General features: G+C 38.0%; 1 protein-coding gene across 5 annotated transcripts in view; it reads right to left on the bottom strand.

Annotated features, from left to right (window-relative positions):
• Positions 1-14,289, bottom strand: part of SLC33A1 (solute carrier family 33 member 1) — a 28,499-nt gene extending 14,210 nt beyond the window's left edge. For 4 of the 5 annotated variants that reach the window (XM_032408387.1, XM_032408386.1, XM_032408388.1 and 1 more), the window contains exons 1-2: positions 12,978-14,286; positions 383-573 (exon numbers count right to left, since the gene is read on the bottom strand). In XM_032408387.1, the coding sequence (XP_032264278.1) occupies positions 383-573; positions 12,978-13,749 (963 nt within the window). In that variant the 5' untranslated portion in view covers positions 13,750-14,286. Of the gene's footprint in view, positions 1-382; positions 574-12,977 lie in introns of all 5 variants that reach the window. The other variant, XM_032408390.1, reaches the window with a different exon arrangement.
• Positions 14,290-26,892: the final 12,603 nt, after the last annotated feature.

The raw sequence follows: 26,892 nt of genomic DNA, 5'->3' as shown, positions 1-26,892 counted from the left end.
ATATTTCCATATGTCTGTAAATCACTTTCTAAGTAAATAATTATGATACCTCTGACATTAAATGTACACTCATTATAACAGTATAGAGCTGTTTTTTCCAAGGCATTCATTTCCATCCCAAGCATTAATATCATTAAGTAAAATTTCACATTTATTAGAAGTACTTCAAATTTGCTTAATTCTTTTCAAGATTCCAAGACATTTCGGTTACTTTGAAATTATCACACCTTTTAAAACAAATTTAATAAACAGAAAATACTGTTTTTTATTGTTACATTCTAATAGTAGTGGAAAGGGACTTATGATATGAAAAGGCAATGGAAGTATTCCATGATATTGGTAATTATAACAGGGTGGTACATTTGTTTTATAAATATCTTACCTTTGCAGTTAGAATCAGAAGGCAAAATGTCAGAACTGCTGGCATTTTTATAATTGCAAAAAGCAACTTGTAAGTATCTGTGATCCCTTGGGTTTCTTCTTTTCCTACTGACACTTCTTTGTTTTCTTTTTTCAGAAGGGCAACTAGAGTTGTTGTTATCAAAAATACAGTTCCCCAGAAAAAAAGGAAATCTGAAATTAAAAATGTTAACATCTATAACTAACTTTTGAAATGACATATCTGCATGGATACTTAATTTTGTATACAACTTTTCTTCCACTAAGTCTGTTAAAAGATCAACACTTAGGTGCCTATCATGTTCAAGGCAACATACCAAGCATACTAGATGAACAAGACAGTCCTGCCTCTGTTGAACATATATTACATAGACCAAAATAGACAGGGATATTTAACAAGGAAAAAGAAAAGGAATACAGACATTTGTGGGCTGAATGAAACAAGTCTGTTGTGTCATTTTCTTCAAGGAAAGTGCTAAGGGTGACTGATGACTTTCATATCCCATAAGATCTATCAGTCATACTTTTTTTTTTAAGTTAGTTTGTTTATTTATTTATTTAAGTAATCTCCACACCCAACGTAGGACTCAAACTCACAACCCTTAGATCAGGAGTCACATGCTCTTCTCCATCAGTCATACTTCTTAAGCGCATAAGCTATTTCAGTTCTTTATTAAATAATAACTTAGACAACAAACAGATGCTCATTCATATTAGATCTTCCAACTTTTTATTTTTAAGCTTTTTAATGTTTTTAATCTGTTTAGAATAGCCTTCAATAGTGTGACACAGAAGGAATTTCCTCATACTTGTACATGCACAATGGGGACACACGAAGAGTACTGTTTGGGTTGTTTCAGTGAAAGAGAGCTTGGCCATTAGCCATTTTTTTTTGAACAAATTAAGCACAGGGAGTGAACAATGTTCTGAAAGATTCTGTGCAATAATTAAAAATAATAGTAATATTAGAGGCTCCACTTATTAGGTGTATATCATGTTCATAAGTGTGCTAAGCATTTTGCATATGCATATCTCCTTTACTACAACAATCCAATAGATTAGGTTAATACTAAGCCCCAATTTACAGATAAAGAAATAGGCTTAGGTTACATTGCCTGAAGCTATTCTAAGTCAATGGTAAAATTGTGATTTCACACCTTTATACAACTAATTTCAAAGCCTGTATCTCCTTAACCACCTTGAGAAATGCATCTTAGTTTGCCACTACAAAGCTTATTGGATAACCCTGTCTTAGTTTCTTCACCTGTGAAATAAGAGGACTTGGCTAGAAAATCCCAGATGCTTGCTAGTTCTAACATTCTAGAATTGTACTCAGTTTTATATGTGTTTACTTTTCATCCTACTGCTCACATAGCACGACTAACTGTTCATGGAGCCTATTCAATACCTTTTTTCAAAAGCAAGTAGAGCGAGCATTCTACAGTCAGGGTTTTTCCTCTGTATTTGGTCTGGCTCTGCTGCTGTGCTAACTCAAGCTAACTGCTGTGTTCACTACAGATTGAACCTCACTTACGATGGAGGTATATGGAATTATTTGTTTAGACCAATTTCACCCTACCTTTTTTTTTTTTAAGATTCTATTTTTAAGTAATCTCTACACCCAACATGGGGCTTGAACTTACAACCCCAAGATCAAGAGTTGCATGCTCTACCAAATGAACCAGCCAGATGCCCCTCATCTTACTGTTTAAATTCTTCTTTTTTGTGTGTTATCTCATTGGATTTTCATAGCAAACATGTGAAACAGGCAAAGCAGGTATTATTACTATGAAAGTAGACATAAGGAAAAGAAGCTCAGAATATTTAAATCTTTGTCAAAGAACAAATAATTAAGAGGCAGAATTTGAACCTAACTCTTCTGAATTTGGGTTTCATATTCTTTCCGTTATTTCATACTGCCTATATAATGATTTTTTTAAGTTAATGTTGAAATAAGAATCTACTAGTATTGGCTAATTAGTCTTCACAAGCCTAACCAAAACCAAGTCTCTGCTATTCAAATTATGCAAATTAAAGAAGCTCAAAGTCTTTAAACACATATGGAAATTTGTATTCTGGAGTGATTTCTTTTCTCCACCATGAGAAATCTATAATTAATTTTATTTTTATTTTTTATATTAATTTTAGTTATGAAAAGAAAAACATGAAACATCCTTAAACACAAAGGTATCCCTTTCAAAAAATGCAGTAATATATACAAGTCCTATGCTTAAGGTTCATCAAAATAGGGGCTCCTGGGTGGCTCAGTCGTTAAGCGTCTGCCTTCGGCTCAGGTCATGATCCCAGGGTCCTGGGATCCAGCCCCTCATGGGGCTCCCTGGTCAGCGGGAAGCCTGCTTCTCCCTCTCCAACTCCCCCTGCTTGTGTTCCTTCTCTGGCTTTGTCTCTCTCTGTCAAATAAATAAATAAAATCTTAAAAAAAAAAAAGGTTCATCAAAATAACAATTTCTACTTTATGTTAATGTAGTGTTTTGCAATCTGGTTCAAAAGGAATGAACAACAATTTAAGATTATTCTTTTAAATGAGGCTACTTTTCATTATTTTTGCATTATTAATTCTGTGAAGAGTACTGTTTGGGTTGTTTCAGTGAAGAGTACTGTTTGGGTTGTCACAGTGAAATGTGACAAATAATGACTTGTTTACAGTATTTCATTTACAATATTATTCTCATTCAGAAAATTTTTGTTCATCATTTGGTTTAAATTAGAGATGTAAGAAACCCTGAGGGGCACCTGGGTGGCTCAGTCAGTTAGGAGTCTGACTCCTGATCTCAACTCAGGTCTTGATCTCAGGGTCTTGAGTTTAAGCTCCATCTTGGGCTCCACACTGGGCATAGAGCCTACTTAAAAAAAAAAAAAGGAACTAAAGAAACCCTGAAAAAAAAAACTATGCTACTTTCACTGTCACTAGAAATTTCAATTAATGGTCTCTAATAAGTGAAAATTAAAGTTTTTTTAATTTTAATTTTAAGTTATATACTACTTCAGTTCCAGTTCACTAAGTAAAACATCTTTAAGTTTGCCTAGTATATTTTCCCAATTTTCATGAACAAAATCTTCATCTAGAATCTAAACTCCAATACCAGGAGAAAAATGTAAGAACAAGTTAAACAGGTTTCAATACTGTTTGCAGATAAGATTATTTCTAATTTCTTTGTGCTCTTTGGATAAAGTTAACAGTACACATAAAAGAAGGAAGGAGTGACAATGCATCACTTCAGAGCCCTAATTCAAAGGCTTTCCCAATAGCCCACACAGAAAGAAGAATGAAGCTAATAACTCAGAAAAAGAGGCTTAGCCACTGCAGAAAATATATTAAGTTTTATGAACACAATTACCATAAATAGTAATAATCATTAGACTGCTGGTTATTATTTATTAACACTGCTTTGATGCTAGAGAACATCCATAGTCTGATATACCAACCATTTTAAAGATATTGTTACCAAAAATGATCTAAGTATTTCACTACTAACATTTTGGTTAATTTTGATTTATGTGTTTCATCTGTAAAAGCAATATGATGTGTGTGTGTGTGTATATATATATATGTGTATATATGTGTGTGTGTGTGTGTGTATACATATATATAGTTAAGATGTCAAAGCTGATGTGCAAGTTTCATAAACATGATTTTTAGGCAAAGACCATAGGTCAAACTAAATATTCATAAGTGGCTACTAGATCTTATCTAGTGCTCCCATGAATGCAAAATTTAAGAGCATGTGCCAATTCACCAGTAACCAAGAAGGATATAATAGCTAGCACCTGAGTGCCTATCATGCCAAAGCAAAACACAGGACAGTGCAATAAATCTCACTCTCCAAGACAAGTATTATTATTCCTACTTTACACACAGTGAAACTGTATTACAGTTCAGAAAATGCCAGAGGTGGGTCTAAACTTGGATCTGATCCTAAAGCAATAATGTTTTCCATTTTACTACCAAGATGCTCAGATATACCTATCTACAGCAAGTAGGCTCTCTTTCCTATCAACCAGATATGCCTGAGAAGATACCCATTTTAGCTCCAACCACACAAAGTCTGGAACACAGATACTTCAGCATACTTGTACTCCCCTTCCCCACTTCCATCTCCCCATATGGTAGTATGGCAAAGGGTATGCAAACAAATAGGATAAATAAACATGGCGCATCTTCTTAAAGAGTTCATTTTATTCAATAGTTTAGAGGGAAGCCTTTTTAATGAAAAAAAATATACATTACAGGGAAGGCAAAATTTCCAAGAATTTTTTAAGATAAAACATCAGACTTCAAAAAGCTTTCATGGTTTTAAGGCTTTGGACTAGGTCCCCAGACCCTTGGGACTAGGTGTAGGTTCACTCTCTGCCACCATCAGAAAAGACAGAAGATTTAAGAAGCATTGTCTGATATCCTTGGCTCAGATCAAATTCTCTCTCCCTGGTACTCTCACCTATGGAAATGAACTTTAGTTTTTCAGAAGTCAGCGACGGGGAAGCAAACTTCCAGTTTGTTCTAAATGTCAGGTCTTCCTTTCGCCATCTTGCTTTTGGCACAGCAATCTATTTCACAAGTTAGAGCATGAAGGGACTTTAGACACCCACCATCCAGTCTGACACTCTCACTTTCATAGTGGAGGAAACTGAAATAGAAATAGTGTAACTGGCCCTGGGTCACTGGCTGAGTCTTAAAAGAAACAGACTTTTCTGTGCCACAAATCTCTCTCTGAAGCATTTACTCAAAATTATCCATGCTGTTGTACAGCCCTCACAGAAAATGCTATTTGACTATACAATATATATAGTCATATCTGATCTGGGGATTAGGATGTTAAAAGATAGCATATAATGCAAAAATCAAGTAAATATAAAGCAAATTTTGAAATCTTCCTAATCCCTTAGGAAGATAAAGCCATGTTTGCGATCACATACCTTTTCATTAACTCCAACAATGTTAGGTTTTCCTCTGGGGTAGAAGAGATTGTTTCTTCAGTCAAGGACTGGATTAAGCAGCTATCTTACTATTAAGGACCATTTTGTCCCAAAATTTGGGCTCAAACTCAGTCCAAGATGCGAGGTTGAGAAGCCAACAGATTTAATGCTCTCACCTCATGCTAACTCTGCGCCTCTATCACTGAATGGATGGAAGTAAATCACTCTTAATTTTTTAAAATATGTTCTGACAAGGCACAAAATCCTAAAATGGATTTTAATTAAAATATTAAACATATATATCTCTACTCTGATGCTATGATAGGTTCTTGCATTCAGCTTTTTTTTTTTTTTTTTAAAGATTTTATTTATTTGTTTGACAGAGAGAGACACAGCGAGAGAGGGAACACAAGGAGGGGGAGTGGGAGAGAGAGAAGCAGGCTTCCCGTGGAGCAGGGAGCCCGATGTGGGGCTCGATCCCAGGACCCTGGGATCATGACCTGAGCCGAAGGCAGACGCTTAACGACTGAGCCACCCAGGCGCCCCTTGCATTCAGCTTTTATATAACCTATATCCTGACACCACTAAATCATTTTTTGTAAGCTGAATTTAGACTTTTATCAAACAGCAGACAATGTACACTCCAAACTACCACATGGAGATGAAGAGTACATCAGAAGAGCTAACATGAAAAATAATGATAACATCAAATGCTGACAAGGAAGCAGAGAAACTGGATCATTCATATATTTCTGATAGGAAGATAAAATGGTATATTCATTCCATTCTGGAAAAAAGTTTGGCAGTTCCTTTTAAAATGGATTTACCAGAACCCAGCCTTCGCATACTTGGGCATTCATCTCAGAGAAATGAAGACTTATTTTCACATAAAAATAGCCAAAACCTGGAAACTACTCAGATCCCCTTCAATGGAAGAGTGGTGAAATAAACCATGGTATGTGTAAGAAATGGAATACTTCTCAGCAATAAAAAGCAAGAAATCATTGATAGATGCAACAAACCTGGATGAACCTCAAAGAAATTATGCTAACTGAAAAGAGCTAATCCCCAAAGGATACATATGCATGATTTCATTCCTGTTAATATTTCTGAAATAACGTAATTATAAAGATGGTAAACAGATTAGTAGCTGCCAGGGGTTAGTGATGGAGAGGAGGAAATGGGTATAGCTATAAACAGGCAACAACAACAAAAAAGGAGTCTTGTGGTGAGGGTACAGTTGAGTATCATCATTGTGGTAATGGTGATTATACAAGGCTACACATGTGATGAAATTACATACAGCTACTCACACGCACACACACACACAAACACAAATGAGTACATGTATAATTGGTGAAATCTGAATAACAGTATGAATTGTACCAATGTCAGTTTCTTGGTTTTGAGACTGAACTATACTTATGTAAGAGGTTAACAGTGGAGGAGCCTGGGGAAGGGTGCATGGGATTTCACTAAACATTTCTCTGCCCTACTGTGAATCTATAATTATTTTAAAATAAAAAGTTAAAAAAAATTAATGGGAAATTTAAGAATGCACAAGTTCTTTTTTTTTTTTAGAACACAAAAATTCTAAAACGTGCTAGGAATAAGAAATGTAGGTCTCAAATGTAAGATAATATAAAGCAACCAAAAAAGATAGAAATCTTTAGGTATGTTGAAATCACCCATTCTGTAGCTTCAGTTGATCACCACTGGACTTCAGCCAGCAAGGACTGTGTTCAAAAGTGAGGGGAAAGAATGCAATTAAAAAAAAAAAAAAATTCTTAGATAACACTAAACCAAGGAATAGAAATGGTGGAAGAGAACTAACATCTTGCTTTTTGAATGTGCACCCCATCCATAAAAAAGTTATAGCATGCACACTCATGTATAAATTATATACTTATGACCTCCTATACTAATATAGTATATACAATGTAAAATATAAACCCCAAATTAAAAAATATGAAGTAATTTTTTAAAAGAATGAAATTAAAGAACACATATGCGGCACCCGGCTGGCTCAGTCGGTAGAGCATGTGACTCTTCATCTCAGGGTTGTGAGTTTGAGTGCTACACTGGGTGTAGAAATTACTTAAAAATATTATCTTTAAAAAAATATATAAAGAACATGTATAAAATACCAGATTTATCCAAGATATTTAAAAAATAGGTGAAATCAGAGGTTTTATATTCTTTATTTCTAATTTTCTAGGAACAGAACATCTCCTTTTATAAGGTAAGTCTATTTTGCTTTCTCAAATTATAGTTTTCAGGAACACTATAAATCAAAGTAGGAGACTGCCTATAATTAGAGAGGTTCTATAATTCTATCATTGATAAATTTATAATAAAGGCTAATTCAATTGGCCTGTACATAAATTTCAATAAAAACAGAAGTGAAATTCCGAGTAAAATATATGCCAAATAAAATCAAATAATTTTTTGGTTTAGAGTATATTTTATAAGTTGACTTTTCCAAACAAAAGCAATCTCACAGTTCCTTACTGGGCAAAGAAAGCACTTAGTACCATTTCACCTTTGCTTTGTTTTAAAAAGAAAAAAAGGATTTAAGACCTTCTTTTCTGGAGTGTGGGCTCCAGTTTTTAATATCTAATCCTTCCTGAATCTACTAGCCCCAGTACTCCTCCACTTATCTCACTTTATTACTAGGGTCCCAATATTTGAAAATAAGTTCAAATTTGCTCCATTTGTGTGTATGGAGATGTAAGATCCACCAGATTTATGAACCTGTCCCATTCAAGGCAAAAAGATAGCTAAATTCAAGGATTTTTATATCACATACTTTGTATGATATTTACCCAGAGATTAGCTTTTAAGGTAATGGATTAGTTTTTTTTTATTTTTATAAAGACTCCTAGGGGCACCTGGGTGGCTCAGTCATTAAGCATCTGCCTTAGGCTCAGGTCATGATCCCAGGGTCCTGGGATCAAGCCCCGCATCATCGGGCTCCCTGCTCAGCGGGAAGCCTGCTTCTCCTTCTCCCACTCCCCCTGCTTGTGTTCCCTCTCTGGCTATATCTTTCTCTGTCTGCATCGGGCTCCCTGCTCAGCAGGAGGCCTGCTTCTCCGTCTCCCACTCCCCTTGCTTGTGGTTCCCTCTCTTGCTGTGTCTCTGTCAAATAAATAAATAAAATCTTAAAAAAAAAAAGACTCTTAAAATTATTATACAGTAAAACTAAATTTTTTTTGGTTTACAGTTCTATGAACTTTAACACATGTATAAATTTCAAATCACCACCACCATAATCAAGATACAGAATGGTTCCATCATTCCCCAAAACTCTCTCATGCTATCATCCACTTATACTCACCTTCTCCTCATCCAATCTCTAGCAATTACCCATCTGTTATAATTTTACCTTCTGAGAATGCAGGAGAATGTTTTAAGTCTAGATGTACATGCTAAAAAATGTATTACAGCCTATTTAAAAGTAACTGGTCTATCTAGAAATGGGTCAGTTAGTCCTGGCCACATTCTAAATAGCATTTCTGGTCACGCAAAATATATTGAGTCCTGCTTCAGAAAGCACGACAAAGAAATTTGTCACTAAGTAAGAATTAATTGGTCCTGCTCTCTTCCTAGTTCTAAGAATATCTTACAAATACTGTTTTAACTATATTCATTGCCAGTTTGATTAGCTTTTCTTTCACCATCAGTTTTTTTCAAAATACTTCCTTTTTTTCTCATTGACTCTTATATGTTCATGCCTATCTATATGACAAACTAATTCTTAAGCTCTAATATGTTTAGCGCTCTTCTCCAGTATCAGATCTAACCTGCTCCAACCCAAATACCCTGGTCCTTATCCCAATCACTACTTCTATTCATTATTGTTATCACTGCTTCTAGAGGAGTAGGCCTCAATTACCAGTTCACAGATTGGATCTAGACTAAAGACATATTTCATATGAGTCTAATAAATGTTTTTAAAATTATAAAATAAACAGAGAAGGAAGCTTTAGCTTCTCTTGAATATCGATAAGATTCAGCAATCCTAAGATCCCACTGCCACAAGACAACAATTTATTGAAAATTGAAGCTCCCCACCTTCAGATGGGCATGAGTTTTTCAGGTCACTACTGTCCCCTCCAAACCCTACAGTCCTGTATCAACTCACTTGATTCATTTACACTGTCCATCTACCCAGTCCATCACTGGTTTGCAAAGTACCATTATAAATTCCTTTGGAGCAGAGAATTCTCAAATTTTAACACCTATCACATGGCTAGCACCAAACAGGCACTGAGTGAATAAATGCCACAGGTCACTTAAAAAACAAATTTTTTTTTGTCATTTCTATGCCATTAGGCATTCCAGAAGTGGGCTGATGTTTTTAGACATCAGCAGTTAGAGTGCTACTTTTCTCTGGTAGAAAAGCCCAATCAGCACAAATTATATTTAGGTTTCAAGGTTTTCCCTGAGGTTTTTCCTAGGTTCCTACCAACTGTTAGAAAGACACCAGTAGGTCTTTTGTAAAATAAAGTGTGGATACTCTTTGCTTTATGCCATTTTAGCTTACAAGTTTTCTAAGAATGATCTACATTCAGATAGTGGGGGAAATCCTGTATCTCTACCTCCAACTAGGCAGCTGACCTCAGTTTCTTCATCTGTAAGAATGAACTGAGATGGTTGGGGCACTTGGGTGGCTCAGTTGGTTGGGTGTCCAACTCTTGATTTGGCTTGGGTTATGATCTTGGGGTCATCGGATCAAGCCCCATGATAGGCTTCACACTCAGTGGGGAATCTGCTTGAGATTCTCTCTCTCCTTCTCCCTCTGCCCCCCTCCCCCAGCCTGTGTATGTGCACGCTCGTTCGCTTTCTCTAAATAAATAAATAAAATCTTTAAAAAAGAAAAGAATGAATTGAGATGGTAACTAGACTTACTGTGGTGACCACTTTGTATTGTACACAAAAACTGAATTATGTTGTACACCTGAAACTAATACTGTTATATACCAATTTTACCTCAATTAAAAAAAAACCAGCTCCCAAAAATACAAATCAGAATCTAACTTATAAAAAAAAAAAAAGGAATATATTATCTTCCCAAGTGATAAAACTATGTTCTAATATCTGTGTTCTTCTGGGTTACTTTCATCATCTCCCGCAGCTCAAAAGGTTGTCTCTTTTTGCTCCTAAAGATCCTTGAAAACCAAAGGGGGCAGGACAGAAAAAGCTCCCTTCTGAGTTCAGGACTGCCTTGGATCCCTGAAGCACCAAAAAGCCAATCTCAGTACAATCAAGGTTTTGTTTCTAAGGGATTTTTCCCATCTTATCCTTCATGTTCTAAATTTATTATTTAGATTACTGCTTTGTAAATGGCAAAAACAGTCTTTTCTCAATATATTCCATTTCTATTTATCTGTAACTCAAAACAAAGTGTTAATCAGAGAATATATTTTACAATTCTAAAATACATCATAATTCATATTTATAATTCATAATTAGGCTTTTAATTTTCTGATTTTCTAAACATCTGCCTCAGTGTTTTGGCTCTTCTTTTATTACCTAAGCAATTTTATTTCATCATTCTTTCTGTGCTCTTAAAATTCCTAAAAACCGCTGTTTTCTTTCTTTCTTTCTTTTTTTTTGTTATACTGCTACTAAGTTCCAGAAAGATCGAAGCTATAAATATGATATGTACAATCATAAAGAAGAGAATGAAAACTCTTCAACTCTTAACTTACTAAAATGTTTGAACTAAAAACTACACACAGAAAAAATTAAATACTAAGCTATTTTTACAATTTCCTAGAAACAAAGTTCAAATTCCACAGAACAAACAGCTATTCAAAATAACAAATCAGTGTAAATAAAAATCCAATGCAGCACAATTTTGATCTTCCCATTGGGGAACAGTTGTGGCTAAGAAAGGATATAATTAACATGGCTCCTGAATGCATAATGGCATTCTGTGGAATGATGTTTTATCAATCACTCCTGTACTTAGAGAAAGCTCTAATTTACCTAGTTAGTAATTTAGTTTCCACAACCTCTTAAATCTTGACATCTCTTCTGAGGCTTTCCCATGTTAAGTAATACACCATTTCATTAGTCCTTCCTGGTGACATGAACAGTTCCAGTACAAAATGAAAAAATGCATAAAAAGCAATGAGGTGCTAATACGATGCATTCACAAAATATTTCTAGGCAGAGAATTATCCATAGAGCAGGAGTGGGACCCCAGAACACTTCAAGACCAATCTGTTTAAATGCAAAGCAGTATCTCTCAACCATTTTCGGCCCCAACCCAATTAAGGAAAAGTATAATTATCATTTCATCAGTAATAGTAGCTCACTAGCAGTTTGAGGAGGTAGAAAAGGGGATCTCTTACAGGGCGTAGGGGTATGGAGGAGGTAAGATTTCAAGAGATGAGTAGTGCAGTTGTGAATCCCTCCATCCTCCACACTCCCCAAATATTATTATATAATCCTTATACTTCCCTCACTACACCCCTGACATTTACCCTGTCTGGAATCCCCAAGCTAGTACTGGGAAGATGAGAGAAAGTTGAACTGCTTACATTTCAAGAGAATCACTTAAATTCATCATCATTATCAAAATGAAGAATTCTACCATTTTCCTCATGTTGGTTATTCCTGATATTGCTAATTTTACTTCTGTTTCCTAATTGTTAGGAAAGCTTAAAAAAACAAAAACTCAGAAAACCTTCCAAGGACATGTATTTTACTTATTCAGAAAAAGGGGAAATTTTGTAGAACTTACACAAAATTGCTTACCAGATAAACTTCAAACTCTTTCTCACAGCAATTCAAGAAAATCTTACTAATTGGGTCACAACTTTTCTTTCATCACTATTTCCCAAACCCGGTCCCCACATTACTGCTTCAGGCACTCTGAACACGGTAGGTACTGTCCTGTACCTTTTTGTACTTTGCAGCTTCAGTGCACTTTCACCTGGTGCTGTGCTTTCTGGAATTCCACTTACCCACTTCATGGAATTTTATAATCCAGCAAGGTCAAATGTTATCTGCAGTGTGAAGCCTGACTCTCACAAGCTAACAACCCTGAGCTCCCCATAAATGTTCATTTCTCCCATTACTTGTGGGTTGGACTCTGCTTTATTCATAGGAGGCCCTTAGAACTCTGTCACTCGGCCAACTCATTAATGCTGAATAAATTAACCCTATTCTATTCACCAGAAGGCTAGGACTCTTGGTATATCAGCAGAGGCAGAAATGAACCAGAAAGCATGGAACTAGAAATCTCAATCCAGTAAAAGGAAAATGTAAACCACAGGATTCAGGTTGGATTCATTCCTTCACACTAGCCAGACTTTTAAAAAATGTGCATCTATGTATTAAGCAAATGTCAACAGCTCCCTAGGCTGAGAGTTTTGTTTGCCATTACACAACAATGTTATCGGATGAGCTGCCTCTCCCTGCTCATTGCAGGGTACTCATCAATTATGCCTGCTCTCCTGTACTCATTCTGGCTGAAGCTCATTTTAGCAGAAAACTTAACCTCGAATAATCTCCCTCAAAATAATTTCCAGCAAATTAAATTATGAGATTGCCTCCAACGTCACGCACTCTGTCAAAAGGATTCATAAACGTAAAATAAACCTAACCCCATAATAGTTTAAATACACTACCTGAGAGAGTAACGATTCCCCTGGGTTGAGGCTGAAACCGCAAATATTTGTTACAAAAGTCCGCAGATTCAAGGGCCAAAAACAAAACATTGCCCAAAAAGTAGCCCGCTGTCTGGCCCACTGAATTGCAAGTAGAAGCATAACCCACGTTTTCCCGGGATAACATTGTTAACGCCCAACCATCCACAGCGATGTCCTGAGTGGCGGCCAGGAATTCAAACAAAAAGAATGTCACAGTGAGAGCAATCACATCGGGGGTTCTACCATCAGTGTTCCCGAGCAATCGGTCCACTTGAGTGGATAAATATATCATGAACAGTCCCAGTATATACTGTGTAGGGACAAGCCAAGATTTGCGACGACCAAAGTTCCTAAAGTAAACTGCATCAACCAACGGGGCCCAGAGCAATTTGAGACTAAAGGGCCAAAAGACGAAACTGAAGAAAGCTTGATCTGTATAGCTAACATTTTTGCTCTGCAAAATGAGTGGGATGCTTCCCGCCAGGCCCAGTGGAATGCCCTGAAGCACGTAAAGAAAAAGCAACAGCAGAATGCTGCTTAATTCGGCCCGGCAACTCCGTGGGGCTTTTGAGAAGTCACCAGTGCCGGTATCCCGCAGAGCTTCTTTGTCCCCTTCCCCGCCCACCAATTCCTGGTGACTGTCATCCCAGCCGCCTGGCAGCAGAGGACCGCTCTTCATATCCAGAGAGTGGCTGAAAGTCCCTGGTCGTCGTTGCCGACTGTTGTCCTTGTGGGAGATGGTGGGTGACATATCAGAGACGATGCAGAGCCCCGACTGTGGGGTGCCGGGGCTGAGCGTCTTGGATCCGCCTAGTCCCAGGTCCAAGGCTATCGCTCTGGACCAGGGTCTCGATGGTTCAGGGAGGAGGAGGACAGGGCGAGGGGTGATAAGGGCACTTCTTACAGTGGCCCGGAGAGCTGAAGCCGGGAGTCAGTCCCCTGGCTGGAGGCCCAGGCGATGCCCAGATAGGCGCCCCTTGGAGCGGCGTCAAGGAGCCTGAAAGAGCCCCCCGGGCAGCCGCGCCGGGCTCGGGGCTGGAGGAGAGGGCCGTGGTGCTACGATGGAAACGGGCCCTTGGCTGCGGCGAGACCGAACGGCCAGTCTCCCGACCCACCTCCAGTTCTCGCCGCCACCACTGCAGCAGACAGCACTTTCTCCACAGGACTCCAGAGAGACCAGATAACTTCCTGCCTCGCGCCTCAGGAAGTGGTCCTAGACTCAAATGAGTCCTGTCCCCGCCTCCAGAACAAGCCAATCAGGGCATGCTTCCGAGGCCGAGTTCCGAAACAACGCTTGGTAGGAACCCGCTACTGCGGCGACCGGGACCTCACGGGAGGATTAAAGCGGAAGCACCGTACGGCCTGGGCGGGGCGCTGCGCGAGCTCCGGCTCTATGAGCGCATGCGGCCGTCTGGAAAGCGTGGGCCTCGGTGATTGGGCCCGCGCGGCCACGTGAGGGCTGGTTGAGGCAGGCCTGCGCAGGTGGTCGAGTGAGCACACCGTCGAGCTTCTGGAAGGTGGGGGCTGCTGTGCTAGCGCTGGTCGCTAGCCTGGGATAGGGCAATGCCCAAACTCGGGGCCAGGAATTGTGTGATGCCCCTGCTTGCGTGGGCCAGACAGAAACGGGGAGGAGAAGGGTTGAAGTTTACGCAATGTCTTTATCAGCAGGCAAGGGTGCCCCCAAAAGGGTAGTAAGAGACCTGGTTAAATGGAGAAATACGTGTCTCAACAGTGCCTGCTTTTTTATGGAATGATTGAAACTGCTCAGAGGTGCTAGATTTCTCTGTAGTCCGTTTTTTCCAGTGTGGTGGAAGAAATGTAGTGGAACTGGGATCTGGGTAACTAACTCGTTATATTGGGTCGGTTGGAATCATAAGATTCCTTCCCTCCCTCTTACTGTTGATAAAAGGTCTTGTAAGAGCCAAATATTAAAGTTTTGTTTCATGTTAACTCGATATATATGCAGTATTGAAATGATAAGAGAAAATAACCTTAGGGAACCAATAGCATTAATTGTATAGGAAATACCTATAAAGTTTTATATATAATGTTTATTTATATTACATACTATTTTCCATTGGATAACGAATACTGAAAACAACATATGCTTAAAAGTTAAACATACCAAACCTCACACCATTTAAAAGATAAAACATGTTATTGCTGGCCTCTCCCAAATAGTCAAATGTTGCAATAACTTCTCCATCTCAAAATTTAAGAAGGAAAAGGTTGGTTTCCTGAAGATGGACATTAAAATTTGAATACAAAAAGTTACACATTTATGGGGCACCTGGGTAGGTGAGTGGTTAAGCATCCAACTCTTGATTCCTGCTGTGGTCATGATCTCAGGGTAGTGAGATCAAGCCCCCTGTGGGGCTCCACAGTCAGTGGGGGGGTCTGCTCAAGATTCTCTCTCTCCCTCTCCCTCTCCTCCCCTACTCAAATAAATAAATAAATCTCGAAAAAAGTTACACAGTTAATTTTCTTTCTTTCTTTCTTTCTTTTTCTTTCTTTCTTTCTTTCTTTCTTTCTTTCTTTCTTTCTTTTCTTTCTTCTTTCTTCTTTCTTTCTTTCTTTCTTTTCTTAGTGGTGGGGAGGGGCAGAGAGAGAGAATTTTAAGCTGGCTCAAGGCCAGCAGTGCTTGATTTCATGACCCTGAGATCATGACCTGAGCTGAAATCAAGAATCTGGTGCTTAACTGACTGAGCCACCCCCATGGCCTGAAACTTCATTCTTTAAAGAATGGCTTCAAAGTCCACAAACTTGCTGAAATGTTTTTTTAAAGTACATAGGCATGGTAAGTTTTAGTAAATACTTGTTGAATGATGTATTATATATTAGAAAGTTTACTACTGAGCTATGTAAGTGGAAATTATTTTTATTTCAAAACTCATAAATTATTCATACTGTCTCATCCACTTAAATATTGTAAAATAGATTTTTCTGTATTCTTTATCTTGCCCTACTATCTTTGGGGTAGTCACGATTAAATTATATTCCATTTTTATATAATTAGAGAATTTTATATAATTAGAGAATTAGAGAAGAAAAATAAGTTCCATTATTTTTGTAAATAGGATGTATTGGCAAACTGAATCTTTGCTTGTCCAAATGTTGTTGACTTACAGCTTTCATTTTTACTATTTTTTTTTTTTTGAGATTTTATTTATTTATTTGAGCGAGAGGATGCGATAGAGAGAGAGAGCATGAGAGGGGGGAGGGTCAGAGGGAGAAGCAGACTCCCTGCTGAGCAGGGACCCTGATGCGGGACTCGATCCCAGGACTCCAGGATCGTGACCTGGGCCGAAGGCAGTCGCTTAACCAACTGAGGCACCCAGGTGCCCCTCCTTTTTACTATTAAGAAGTTTTCATCAGATTTTATTTATTTGTAAGTAGCTTGTTCTGTCTGGTGTTTGTAAGGTTTTTTTTTTTCCTCTAACTTCTAGATATGTCCTTATTTTTTAAAATCTTAATCCTTCTTGGGTATATTTATCACCTATTGTTGGGTTACATATTATTCCAAATTTTAGCACCTTAAAACAATGATCATTTTATCTCATAATTGCTACTGGTTAGGAATTCAGATATGGCTTAGCTGGATGGTTCTGGCTAAGTATCTCCAATGAGGTTGCAGTAAAGATGTGAGCTGGGGCTTTAGTCATCTGAATGCTTGGCTGGAGCTGGAGGATCCACTTCCAACATGGCTCAATCACATGGATGTTGGCAGGAGGCCTCAGTTCCTTGTTATGTGAGTCTCTGTAGAGCTGCTTAGGTGTCTTTCTGAAATGGCAACTGGCTTCCCTCAGAGCAAGTGATTTATGGGAAAGAACAAGGAAGAAGTTACAATGCTTTTAAGACACAGTGTCAAGAGTCACATACTTCATCATATTCTATCAATCACAAGCAAGTCACTAAGCCCATCATACCCTCAAGGGAAGGAGAATAAAGTTTTACTTCTTGAAGGGAGGAATATCAAAGAACTTGTAGATATACTTTAAAATTGTCATACTGGGAATCAGTGAATTATTTCAATCTGAATATAAAAATCTTTTCTCAAGGTCAGGGAAGTATTCTATTATTTTAAGAATTACATGTAATTTTTATTTCTATATGCAGATTTTAAAGGGTTTTTAAATTGAGAAGTTCTCATGAAGGAAATGGTGCAGCTCTGGCTAAACTCAGGTGGAGGTGCCAATGGAAGGGTATTGGTGTATTATAAATCTCATATATGTACCACACCAACCATGACTGTACTTTGGTCATCCTGCCTTTCCGATATTCAAAACAAACCTCAGTAGCTCATCATTTTTAAAAGCCCAGTTAACTTACCAGGAGTCCAGGACACAGGAGTCAACACTGGCTAAAAGTTTCTAAACTAAAACTTGTGATCATACTGACTATGACACAACTAAGAAAATCAACAGACTAATAAAACTTTGTTATCTAAAATCACTCAAAATAAAACAATTGCCCTTGACTTTTTACAGGCCAGACGAGAGAGTCCATACACTAGCTAATATATCTTGTACCCATCAAAAGAAGGTGAAACAATTAGTCAATTTTTTAAAAGGCCATTTGGTTAAAGTTGATCAAATTGATCCTTGATATTTATTCTCAAGTTAGGTGCAGAATGACTAAAAAATTAAATACAAAATAGTTTCCAAATGTCTCATGATATTTATGATTGTCTTCATTCTTTATGCCTTTCCCCATCATCTGCCAGAGTTTTGTTTTTGATTTTGTTTTTGTTTTTTTTAAGTAAGCTTTACACCCAACATGGGGCTTGAACTTAGAACTCTGAGATCAAGAGTTGCATGCTCTACTGACTGAGCTAGTTAGGTGCCCCATGCCAGACATGTAAATATTACTACATGTCTACCCAGAGCTGACATTCAAAAAGAGACCATCTCCTTTTCAGTCAAGTGCTCTCCTATCTTATTTTGACCAAAAGGAGGTTGGAGGTGAGGGACGGGTCAGGAAATTCTGATATGGAATATGGGGTAATCTTGGTTTAACTAACGTGTAAGTAACAATGTAATGCTGGTCATACATAATATATTCTCCGTATTTAAACTCTCAAGGCTTTCTGGAGGATCCATAAATAACTGAAATTGATTTCCTTGAACCTGATGTGGCAGTTTTAAAACATAGCTTCCAAAGTCTTTATCAATTCTCCCTTTGAGAGGTGGAGGCTGTGTCCCTTCCCTGGAATCTAGGCTCTCCCACTGACCAACAGAATACAGCTGAGATGGTGCTGAACTAATTTCCAGGTCCAGGTCTTAAGAATCTGGCAGTTTCCACTTACTGTCTCTTGAGACAATCTCTTTTGGAACTGAGTACTATGCACTAAGGGTAGAACTATTTGGAAAGGAACTAAGGCCCATGGCTCTCAGTTGCTGGCTGAGCTGCCAGTCAGCAGCACCAACTTGGTTGCCCTGTGTGAGCTACATTGGAAGTGAATCCTCCAGTCGCAAATTAAGCTCTGCTTGCTGATGCCACATGGAGCAGAAATAAGTCTTCACTGCTAAGCCATGCCCAGATCGTTGTTTCTTTCTCAGAAGACCTCATGGTAGTCTCATGGGACAGACTGAAACACTTCCCTGCCAACTGAGGCATGCTCTCCCACTAGGCTCTCAGGGTACCTCAGCAAATGTGGAGCAACTCTCACCGTGAAAACAAGACTGACACTGCATGGGACCTTTAGCCACTACTATTACGAACAGCTGTTCCTTTTGAATACTCAATGCCCTTTACTCACTTCTGGTAATATCATTCTTTTTCCTGGTCTTCTCTGATTGAGGTGTTCTGGTGAAGCTGGTGAAGCTGCCAAACACAAACCCTTCCTGGTGGTAGCTACAATCCCTTCTTGCTTTCAATTGCTCCACTCCATACTTTCCCATTCTCCATTGCAGATGCCTGAATGACCAGAAGGGTGAACACAGGGTCAGTTCTAGGCCTATCAGAGTCCACTGTATGGATTTGCTAAAATTTACCAACCAGTCTCATATTGATGATACCGTCCATTTAGGTTCTTTCTAGTTTGATGGTTTGTTTTCACTATCCCTCACTTCTAAAACATACACACATATATTTTAGAAGTAAAATTTCTGGGTGAAAATGTATATTTAAAATGTGATAATAGGGGCGCCTGGGCGGCTCAGTCCTTAAGCGTCTGCCTTCAGCTCAGGTCTTGATTCCAGGGTCCTGGGATAGAGCTCCACAGGAAGCCTGCTTCTCCCTCTCCCGCTCCCCTGCTTGTGTTTCCTCTCTGGCTGTCTCTCTCTCTGTCAAATAAATAAAATCTTTAAAAAATTTTTAAAAAAATAAAAAGTGATAATATTGTCAATAGCCCTACAAAAATTTTTTGTGCTAGTTTACACTGTTTAACTGTGATTAATCATGTCTGCTTGCCCGCATTAACCCTTTACGTGTCAAATTTGTCAGTCTACACCAATATGACAAGTACAAATATGTGATGTTATTTTAGTTTGTATTCTTTTAATGATAAAAGCATATGTTCACATTTATTATATGTATACATATTTTTAAAAATTTCATTTATTTTTCCTGCAATTTGAGGCTGAAGCTCTCAAAAATAAGATATGAATTACATCAGAAAAGTTCTGAATGGATAAAGAAGTTGTGGTTCATATATACAATGGAATATTATTCAGCTATCAGAAAGGATGAATACCATTTACACTGACATGGAGGAACTCGAGGGTATTATGCTGAGTGAAGTAAGTCAATCAGAGGAAGACAATTATTATATGGTTTCACTCATATGTGGAATATAAGAAATAGCGCAGAGGATCATAGGGAAAGGTAGGGAAAACAGAATGGAAAGAAATCAGAGAAGGAGATAAACCATGAGAGACTCTTGACTCTGGGAAACAAACTGAGGATTGCAGAAGGGGAGGTGGGTGGGGGGATGGGGTAACTGGGTGAGGGGCATGAAGGAGAGCACGTGATGTGATGAGCACAGTATTATACATAACTAATGAATCAATGAACACTGCATCAAAAACTTAATGATGTACTATATGTTGGCTAATTGAATTCAAATTAAAAAAAAAGTTCTTATCACATATGATTATATTATTGTTAGTTAATATCAACCCAGTTTTTGTTCCTTTGCTGGTATCTTGTTTTTCCATTTGGAAGCTTATGGGATTTTCCTTTTCTTAGAGTTCAGAATTTTCACCACGACTGGATTTCTCTCTTTTCTCTCATAACTTTCTTTTTTCTTTTTACTCTACATTATTGGGAACTTCCAAACTAAGTCTTTCAAAGACAAATTGGAATTTTTTTTTTTAATTTTTAAGTCATCTCTACACCCAACATGGGGCTCAAACTCACAACCCAAAATCAAGAGTCGCGTGCTCTACCAACTGAGCTAGCCAGGTGCCCTGATAAATTGGAATTGTACAGTTAAAATTTGTGCACTTTGGTAGGGCTCAGGGGAAGGTAGGGATGAATAAGTGGAGCACAGAGGATGTTTAGGGGACTGAAACTGCTCTGTATACTAAAATGGTAATTACTTGTCATAATATATTTGTCCAAACCCAAGAGTCAGCCCGGATGTAAACTATGGACTTCGGGTGGTAATGATGTGTCAATGTAGGTTCATCAATTGTAACAAATGTACCACTCTGGTGGGGGATGATGTTAATGGGTGAAGCTATGCATGAGTGGGGACAAGAATATATGGGAAATCTCTGTGCTTTCTGCTCAATTTTGCTATGAACCTAAAATAAATTTTAAAAATAAGGCTACTTTAAAATATGTGAATTTTATCTCATTAAAAAGAAGGACTGTAGAAAATTATTTGCATGGGGATTGGGGGTGGTGGAAGCTTGCTGAATTAAGAACATCAGATTATCAATGACTCAAAACTGATGGGTTTATTGGGGGATCATCTTACCAGTCTGTTTATTTTGTATATATTCAAAATTCTCCGTAACGAAGAAAAACAAACAAAAAATAAATTGGTTAATAACCATTAATACTTCTTCTATTCGGTCCGTTTCAGAAAACAAAAACAAAAGCAGAGAGAGAAACAAGAGTTTTACTGGAAGGATATTGATGGCCTCCCAGAATCAGTAAAAGGATGGGGGAACTGGCCTAGCAAAAACACAGGAACTATAGTTCAAGGCTAGACAGAAGGTGTTACAGCTATGGGTTATAGGAAATTTGCCAAAAAAACCCTGCTCCTCCGGCAGGCCTTTGATCTCTGAGCTTGAAGTTTTTCCTGGGCTCTGTTACAAAAATGAACACCACCATCTAGTGGCCCTTTCCTACACCTATGTGTGGTTGCAGATTTCTTGACTGGTTTTCCAGCTCACTATCATCTGAATTATATCTTCTATATAATTCAGTTTCATCACTCCAAAAAGTCTTTTGCACTCATTTGAAGACAATCTCTCCACCCATCCTCTAGCCCCCAAGCCCCCACTGATCTGTTTTCTCTCCCTAGTTTTGCTTTTCTAAAATATCATATAAATAGAATCATATAATATGTAGCCTTTTGAGTCTGACCTCTTTCAGTTAGCAAAGTGCATTGAAATTGTCACTTGTATTGATAGTTCTCCCCTCTCCTCACCCCCTTTTTGTGTTTTCACTGAGTAGTATTTTGTTGTATGGATGTACCAGCATGTGTTTATTATCCATTCACTAGTCCAAGGACATATGGATTATTTCCAGTTTTGGCAGTTATGAATGAAGTCACTATAAATACTGTGTACAGGTGTTTGTGTAAACATGTTTTCATTTCTCTTGGGCAATTACCTAGAATAGGATTGCTGAGTTGTGTGATATGTGTATATTTTAACTTTCTAAGAAACTGCCAGAATGTTTTCTAAAGTGGTTGTGCCATTTTACACTCCAACCAGCAACATTTTTTTTTCTCCTCATGACATCTTACATGGTTTTCCAATATTGCCATGTTTTACTCCTAAATTTTTTCTTCTGTTATTTTGTGGGATTTTTAGAAGATTGGGAAGATGATACCAAAATATTTTAAGTAACATACTATGTTTATTATTTGTAGTGACTAATTTTTGAATTTTTTTTTTTAAGATTTTATTTATTTATTTGACAGAGAGAGACACATAGAGAGCAGGAACACAAGCATGGGGAGTGGGAGAGGGAGAAGCAGGCCTCCCACAGAGCAGGGAGCCCGATGCGGGGCTCGATCCCAGGACCCTGGGATCATGACCTAAGCCGAAGGCAGACGCTTAACGACTGAGCCACCCAGGTGCCCCTAATTTTTGAATTTTATCTCTCCCTTTCATGATTGGGGTCTTGATGTTGTTTGTTTTCATTTTAATACTGTTTTAGAGAGTCACATATCTGTTATTTTTCTGTAAAAATTTCCCCATATCTTGTCATGTTTTAATGTACATGGTTTTCAAAATAAGGACAGAGTACATAATGCTTTAGTGAATCATTTCACAATCATATATTGGGTACTCAACAATGTGCTAGTCATGGGACCATATTCTGAAAATAACCAATATTTTTTTATGGTGCTTTAACATTTAAAAAGTGCTTTCATACATATTATTTAATTCTATGAAGGTAAAAAGAAATACAACCACCCACAACCATTCTCTATGTGTGTGTGTGTGTGTGTGTGTGTGTGTGTGTGTGTGTACAGAGAGAAATATGAGAATGAATGATAGGACAGACAAAAGATGAGTTTAACTGGCTAAGAGATGGAGAAAGTTGGAGAAAGAGGTAACAAATGTGTGAGGGGGAGGTTGGGAAGTGGAGAAAGGAAGGACATTCAGTGAGTACTAGATTGGGTTACCATGTTTGTCCCACCCTGAAATTACCTTGGGTATCCTTATAATGTATCTTCACATTTTTTATGGTCTTTGGAAATGCTAATTAACTGGTTACCTACCTTTTCCAACAAGTTATTCCCAGAGAAAGAATTTTACTTTGGGCAACTAACACTACCAATAAGGCAAGAAATCTTAGATAAAACGGGAGTAGGTATGGAAAGGCAAACTTGGTGAAGTCTCTCATTTCAGGAAGAGTGTCTATTCTTGTAACCTGTCCTAAGTAAAGTGGGGTCATGCTGCTTTTTTCTAGTCACCTCAAATTTGTGGTATCTTGGTTGAACGGAGGCTCTGAATGCAGAGCTGATTCCTAGGAAGAGGTCAAAATAAAAACATAAAACTATTGGTTACAAATTGAGCTTTGCATTTGTATAAGTATTATTTTTTTTTTAAGATTATTTATTTATTTATTTATTTGACAGAGAGAGAGAGCACAAGTAGGCAGAGTAGCAGGCAGAGGGAGAGGGAGAAGCAGGCTCCCCGCCGAGCAAGGAGCCCGATGCGGGGCTTGATGCGGGGCTTGATGCGGGGCTTGATCCCAGGACCCTGGGATCATGACCCGAGCCGAAGGCAGTTGCTTAACCAACTGAGCCACCCAGGCGCCCCGCATTTGTATAAGTATTATGATCCCTATTGCCAGAATACTAAATTCATGGATGTTATGTGAATATAGGTAAAATTAATATATGCAATTTTAATATATTGATATATGAAATATATGAAAACAGCCTAAAATCCTAAACTTAAAAATTCCATGGAGGGGTGCCTGGTGGCTCAGTCAATTAATCATCTGCTTTCAGCTCAGGTCATGATCCCAGGGTCCTGGGACCCGGCCCTGCACTGGGCTCCCTGCTCAGCATGAAGTCTTCTCCCTCTCCCTTTGCTCCTTCCCCCGCTCATCCTCTGTCTGTCTCTCTCATTAAATAAGTAAAATCTTTTAAAGAAATTAAAAAATTAAAAACTCCATGGAAAGTGTTATCATTACTTGTGCAAAAACAGAAAGCATACTGCATTTCAAAACCCGGAGGACTTCATTTTCTTCACCCTCACTGCAAGCTGTTTTATGAGTTACTATGTTTCATTCTTTTATTTTTTATTTTTAATACACAAATACTCCAACAGCAATATTACTCACAACAGCCAAAAGGTGGCAGCCACCCAAATGTCCATGGACAGATGGATGGATAAATAAAATGTGGTACACACACACATACACACAATAGAGTATTATTCAGCCTTAAAAAGGAAGGAAATCCTGTCTCATGTTATAGCATGGATGAACCTTGAGGACATTATGCTAAGTGAAATAAACCAGTTATAAAAAGACAAATACTGTATGATTTCACTTATATGAGGTATCTAAAGCTGTCACATTCGTAGAAACAGAAAATGGAATGGTGGCCACCAGGGCTGAGAGAAGGGGAAATGAAGAATTGTTCATTTCAAGTTTTGCAAGATGAAATATAGAGATCTGCTGTACACAATGTGAATATACTTAGCACTACTGAACTGTTCACTTAAAAATGGCTAAGATGGTAAATTTTCCATCACATGTTTTTACCACAATTAAATACATTACATAAACACCCAGTGAATTTATACCCATGAATTTTGTAAAGGATAACCAGTTAAAAAAATCCATCAAAATTATAGCACTGCAAACAGATGGAAGAAACAGTGGTAATAGGGCCATTACTGTTTTAATATATACCCAGTGATAATTGTGGTTTTAAAGATTATTTGGCAAAGTGTATTTTGAATGCTTAATGAACAATGAAAAGGCTAGAGCCAGTTGGCCTGGTTTGAATCTCAGTCCTCTGGTTTACTGGCTGTATAACCTTATGCTAGTTAATTTCTCTCTCAGTTTTCTCAATCATGAAAAGATGCCAAGGGGATAATGATAGTACCCATGTCATAAGACCGTTGTATTAAATGTGCTCATATATGTAATAATTTACAATAGTGCCTTGGCACATGAAGTGTTCTATCAGGTTTATTCAATGGTCTTCTGCTTCAATAAAACAGGATATTTAAAAATAGGAATGTATCATATATGGGTGGTTATTTTTATCATATAATTATCTATTCTTTTATGAAAGGATTAACTGCAAGATTTTTTAAAAAGATTTATTAATTTATTTATTTGAGAGAGAGAAAGAGAGAGCACACAGAGGGAGAGGGAGAAACAGACGCCCCGCTGAGCAGGGAGCCTGATGCAGGGCCCGATACCACGCCCCTGAGATCATGACCTGAGCTGAAGGCGGAGGCTTAACTGACTAAGCCACCCAGGCACCTCTAACTGCAAGATTTTTAAACAATGAGATTTTATGGTGTATATTATCTTTTAAAATTTTGATGTGATTTCAAACTTATAGCAAAGTTGCAATAACTGTACAAAGAGCTCCCATATACCCTTCACTTACAGAGGGCCTTCAAGTTTTTCCCATTATCCTATGATACCCTTTATAGCAAGAGGATTCAATCCAGGAGGATGTATTTACTCAGCTGTCATGTCTCTACTCTCCTTCAATCTCAAACAGTTCCTTAGCCCTCCTGTGACCTTCATTTTCTAAGATTACTGTGCTAATTGTATTTTTCTGAGCATTGCACCACATTTCCAGTTCCACATGCTCTTCTAGAATTCTGTCATCTAATCTAGACAAACCCTGTGCCTCGGTTCATGAACAGAATATAGAGAAGTGGACCTGTGTAACTTATGAGGCTAGGTTAGAAAGGCCATACAACTTCTACCTGGCTCTCTTTCACACCCAGACACATATACACACTCCCTGGGATTCCTGAGCTGACATACAGAAAAATACAGTTACCCTGAGGCTGTGGTGATGAAGAGACCATAGAGTAGACATGTCAGAGGAGCTGCAGCTGTTCCAACCCTCAGCTGTGTGAGTCTTCCAGATCAGGTGTCATTCATGTGAGTGCAAAAGTCTTCACATGATTCTAGCTCCCAGCCTTTGAGCCACTCTAGGTGAGGCCTAGTGGAGCCAGGCTCTGGGCTGGACCAGCTGACAGCTTAGAACTGAGAAGAGCTATCCCCGCTGAACCTTGTCCAAACTGTAAATAGTGTTGTTTTAAGCCACTAGGTTTTAGGGTGTTTGTTACAAACCAGTAGATAACTGGAACAATTGTAGACCTGTTATTTTGTGGAATGTTCCTCCATTTGGGTTTGCCTGATGTTTACTCACAGTTGGGTTATGTATTAGGCAAGACCACTGAAGTAATTCTGTGCTTGGCTCACTGCATCCATCAGATAGTGTATGATGTTGATTTGTTCCACTACTGTTGATGTTAACTTGGATCACTTGAATAAGGATGTGCCTTCAGGTTTCTCCACAATAAAATTACTCTTTTTTTCATGTATGATTATTTTGTAGAGAGATACTCTGAGACAATGTAAGTAAAACCTCTTGATCCATCTTTCATCTGTAAGTTTTGCCATCCATTGATGTTTCTTGCCTGAATTTATTATTTCTATGAGGGTTGCAAAATGATGATTTTATAATTCAATTATTCCTTTGACTTTTATTAGTTGACATTGTATTACAAGGAAGGGTTTTCTGTCTATTTAATCATCCATTTATTTATATCATCAAAGATTGATGGGCCCCTAATCTAATCAGTGGATGTGATTTGTTTACCATCACTTTTATTTTGATATATTATCCCAGATTTGGCTAGTAAAAGTCCTTTCAAACTGACTTCTGTATCCCTCTGACATGTCCCCATTCTTCTCTGAATACTTCCTTACTTCCTGTCCCAAAAAGATGTTCCTGGTCATCCTGTCCTTGCTTTGCCCCCAAAATCAGCCTTTTCTCCAAGAAAACATGGTTCCTCTTGTTGGAGAATAGTATTTAGAAACAGTATCTGGTGGCTTCTCAGGCTTTTCTGTGGACAGAGACAAGTAAATACAGTAGAGGGTAGTGAGTACTAATGAAAGGGAAGGGGATGTGGGAGGGAGCACAAAAAAGGAAAAGACATCTAACCTAAGGCTTAAGAGTTTTGGGGAGGGGAACAGAAATATTCTAGACAGA

The sequence above is a fragment of the Phoca vitulina genome, unplaced genomic scaffold, assembly GCF_004348235.1.
Source record: "Phoca vitulina isolate PV1807 unplaced genomic scaffold, GSC_HSeal_1.0 scaffold10, whole genome shotgun sequence".
NCBI classification, from domain to species: domain Eukaryota; kingdom Metazoa; phylum Chordata; class Mammalia; order Carnivora; family Phocidae; genus Phoca; species Phoca vitulina.
This window is presented reverse-complemented; position numbering and strand designations above follow the sequence as displayed.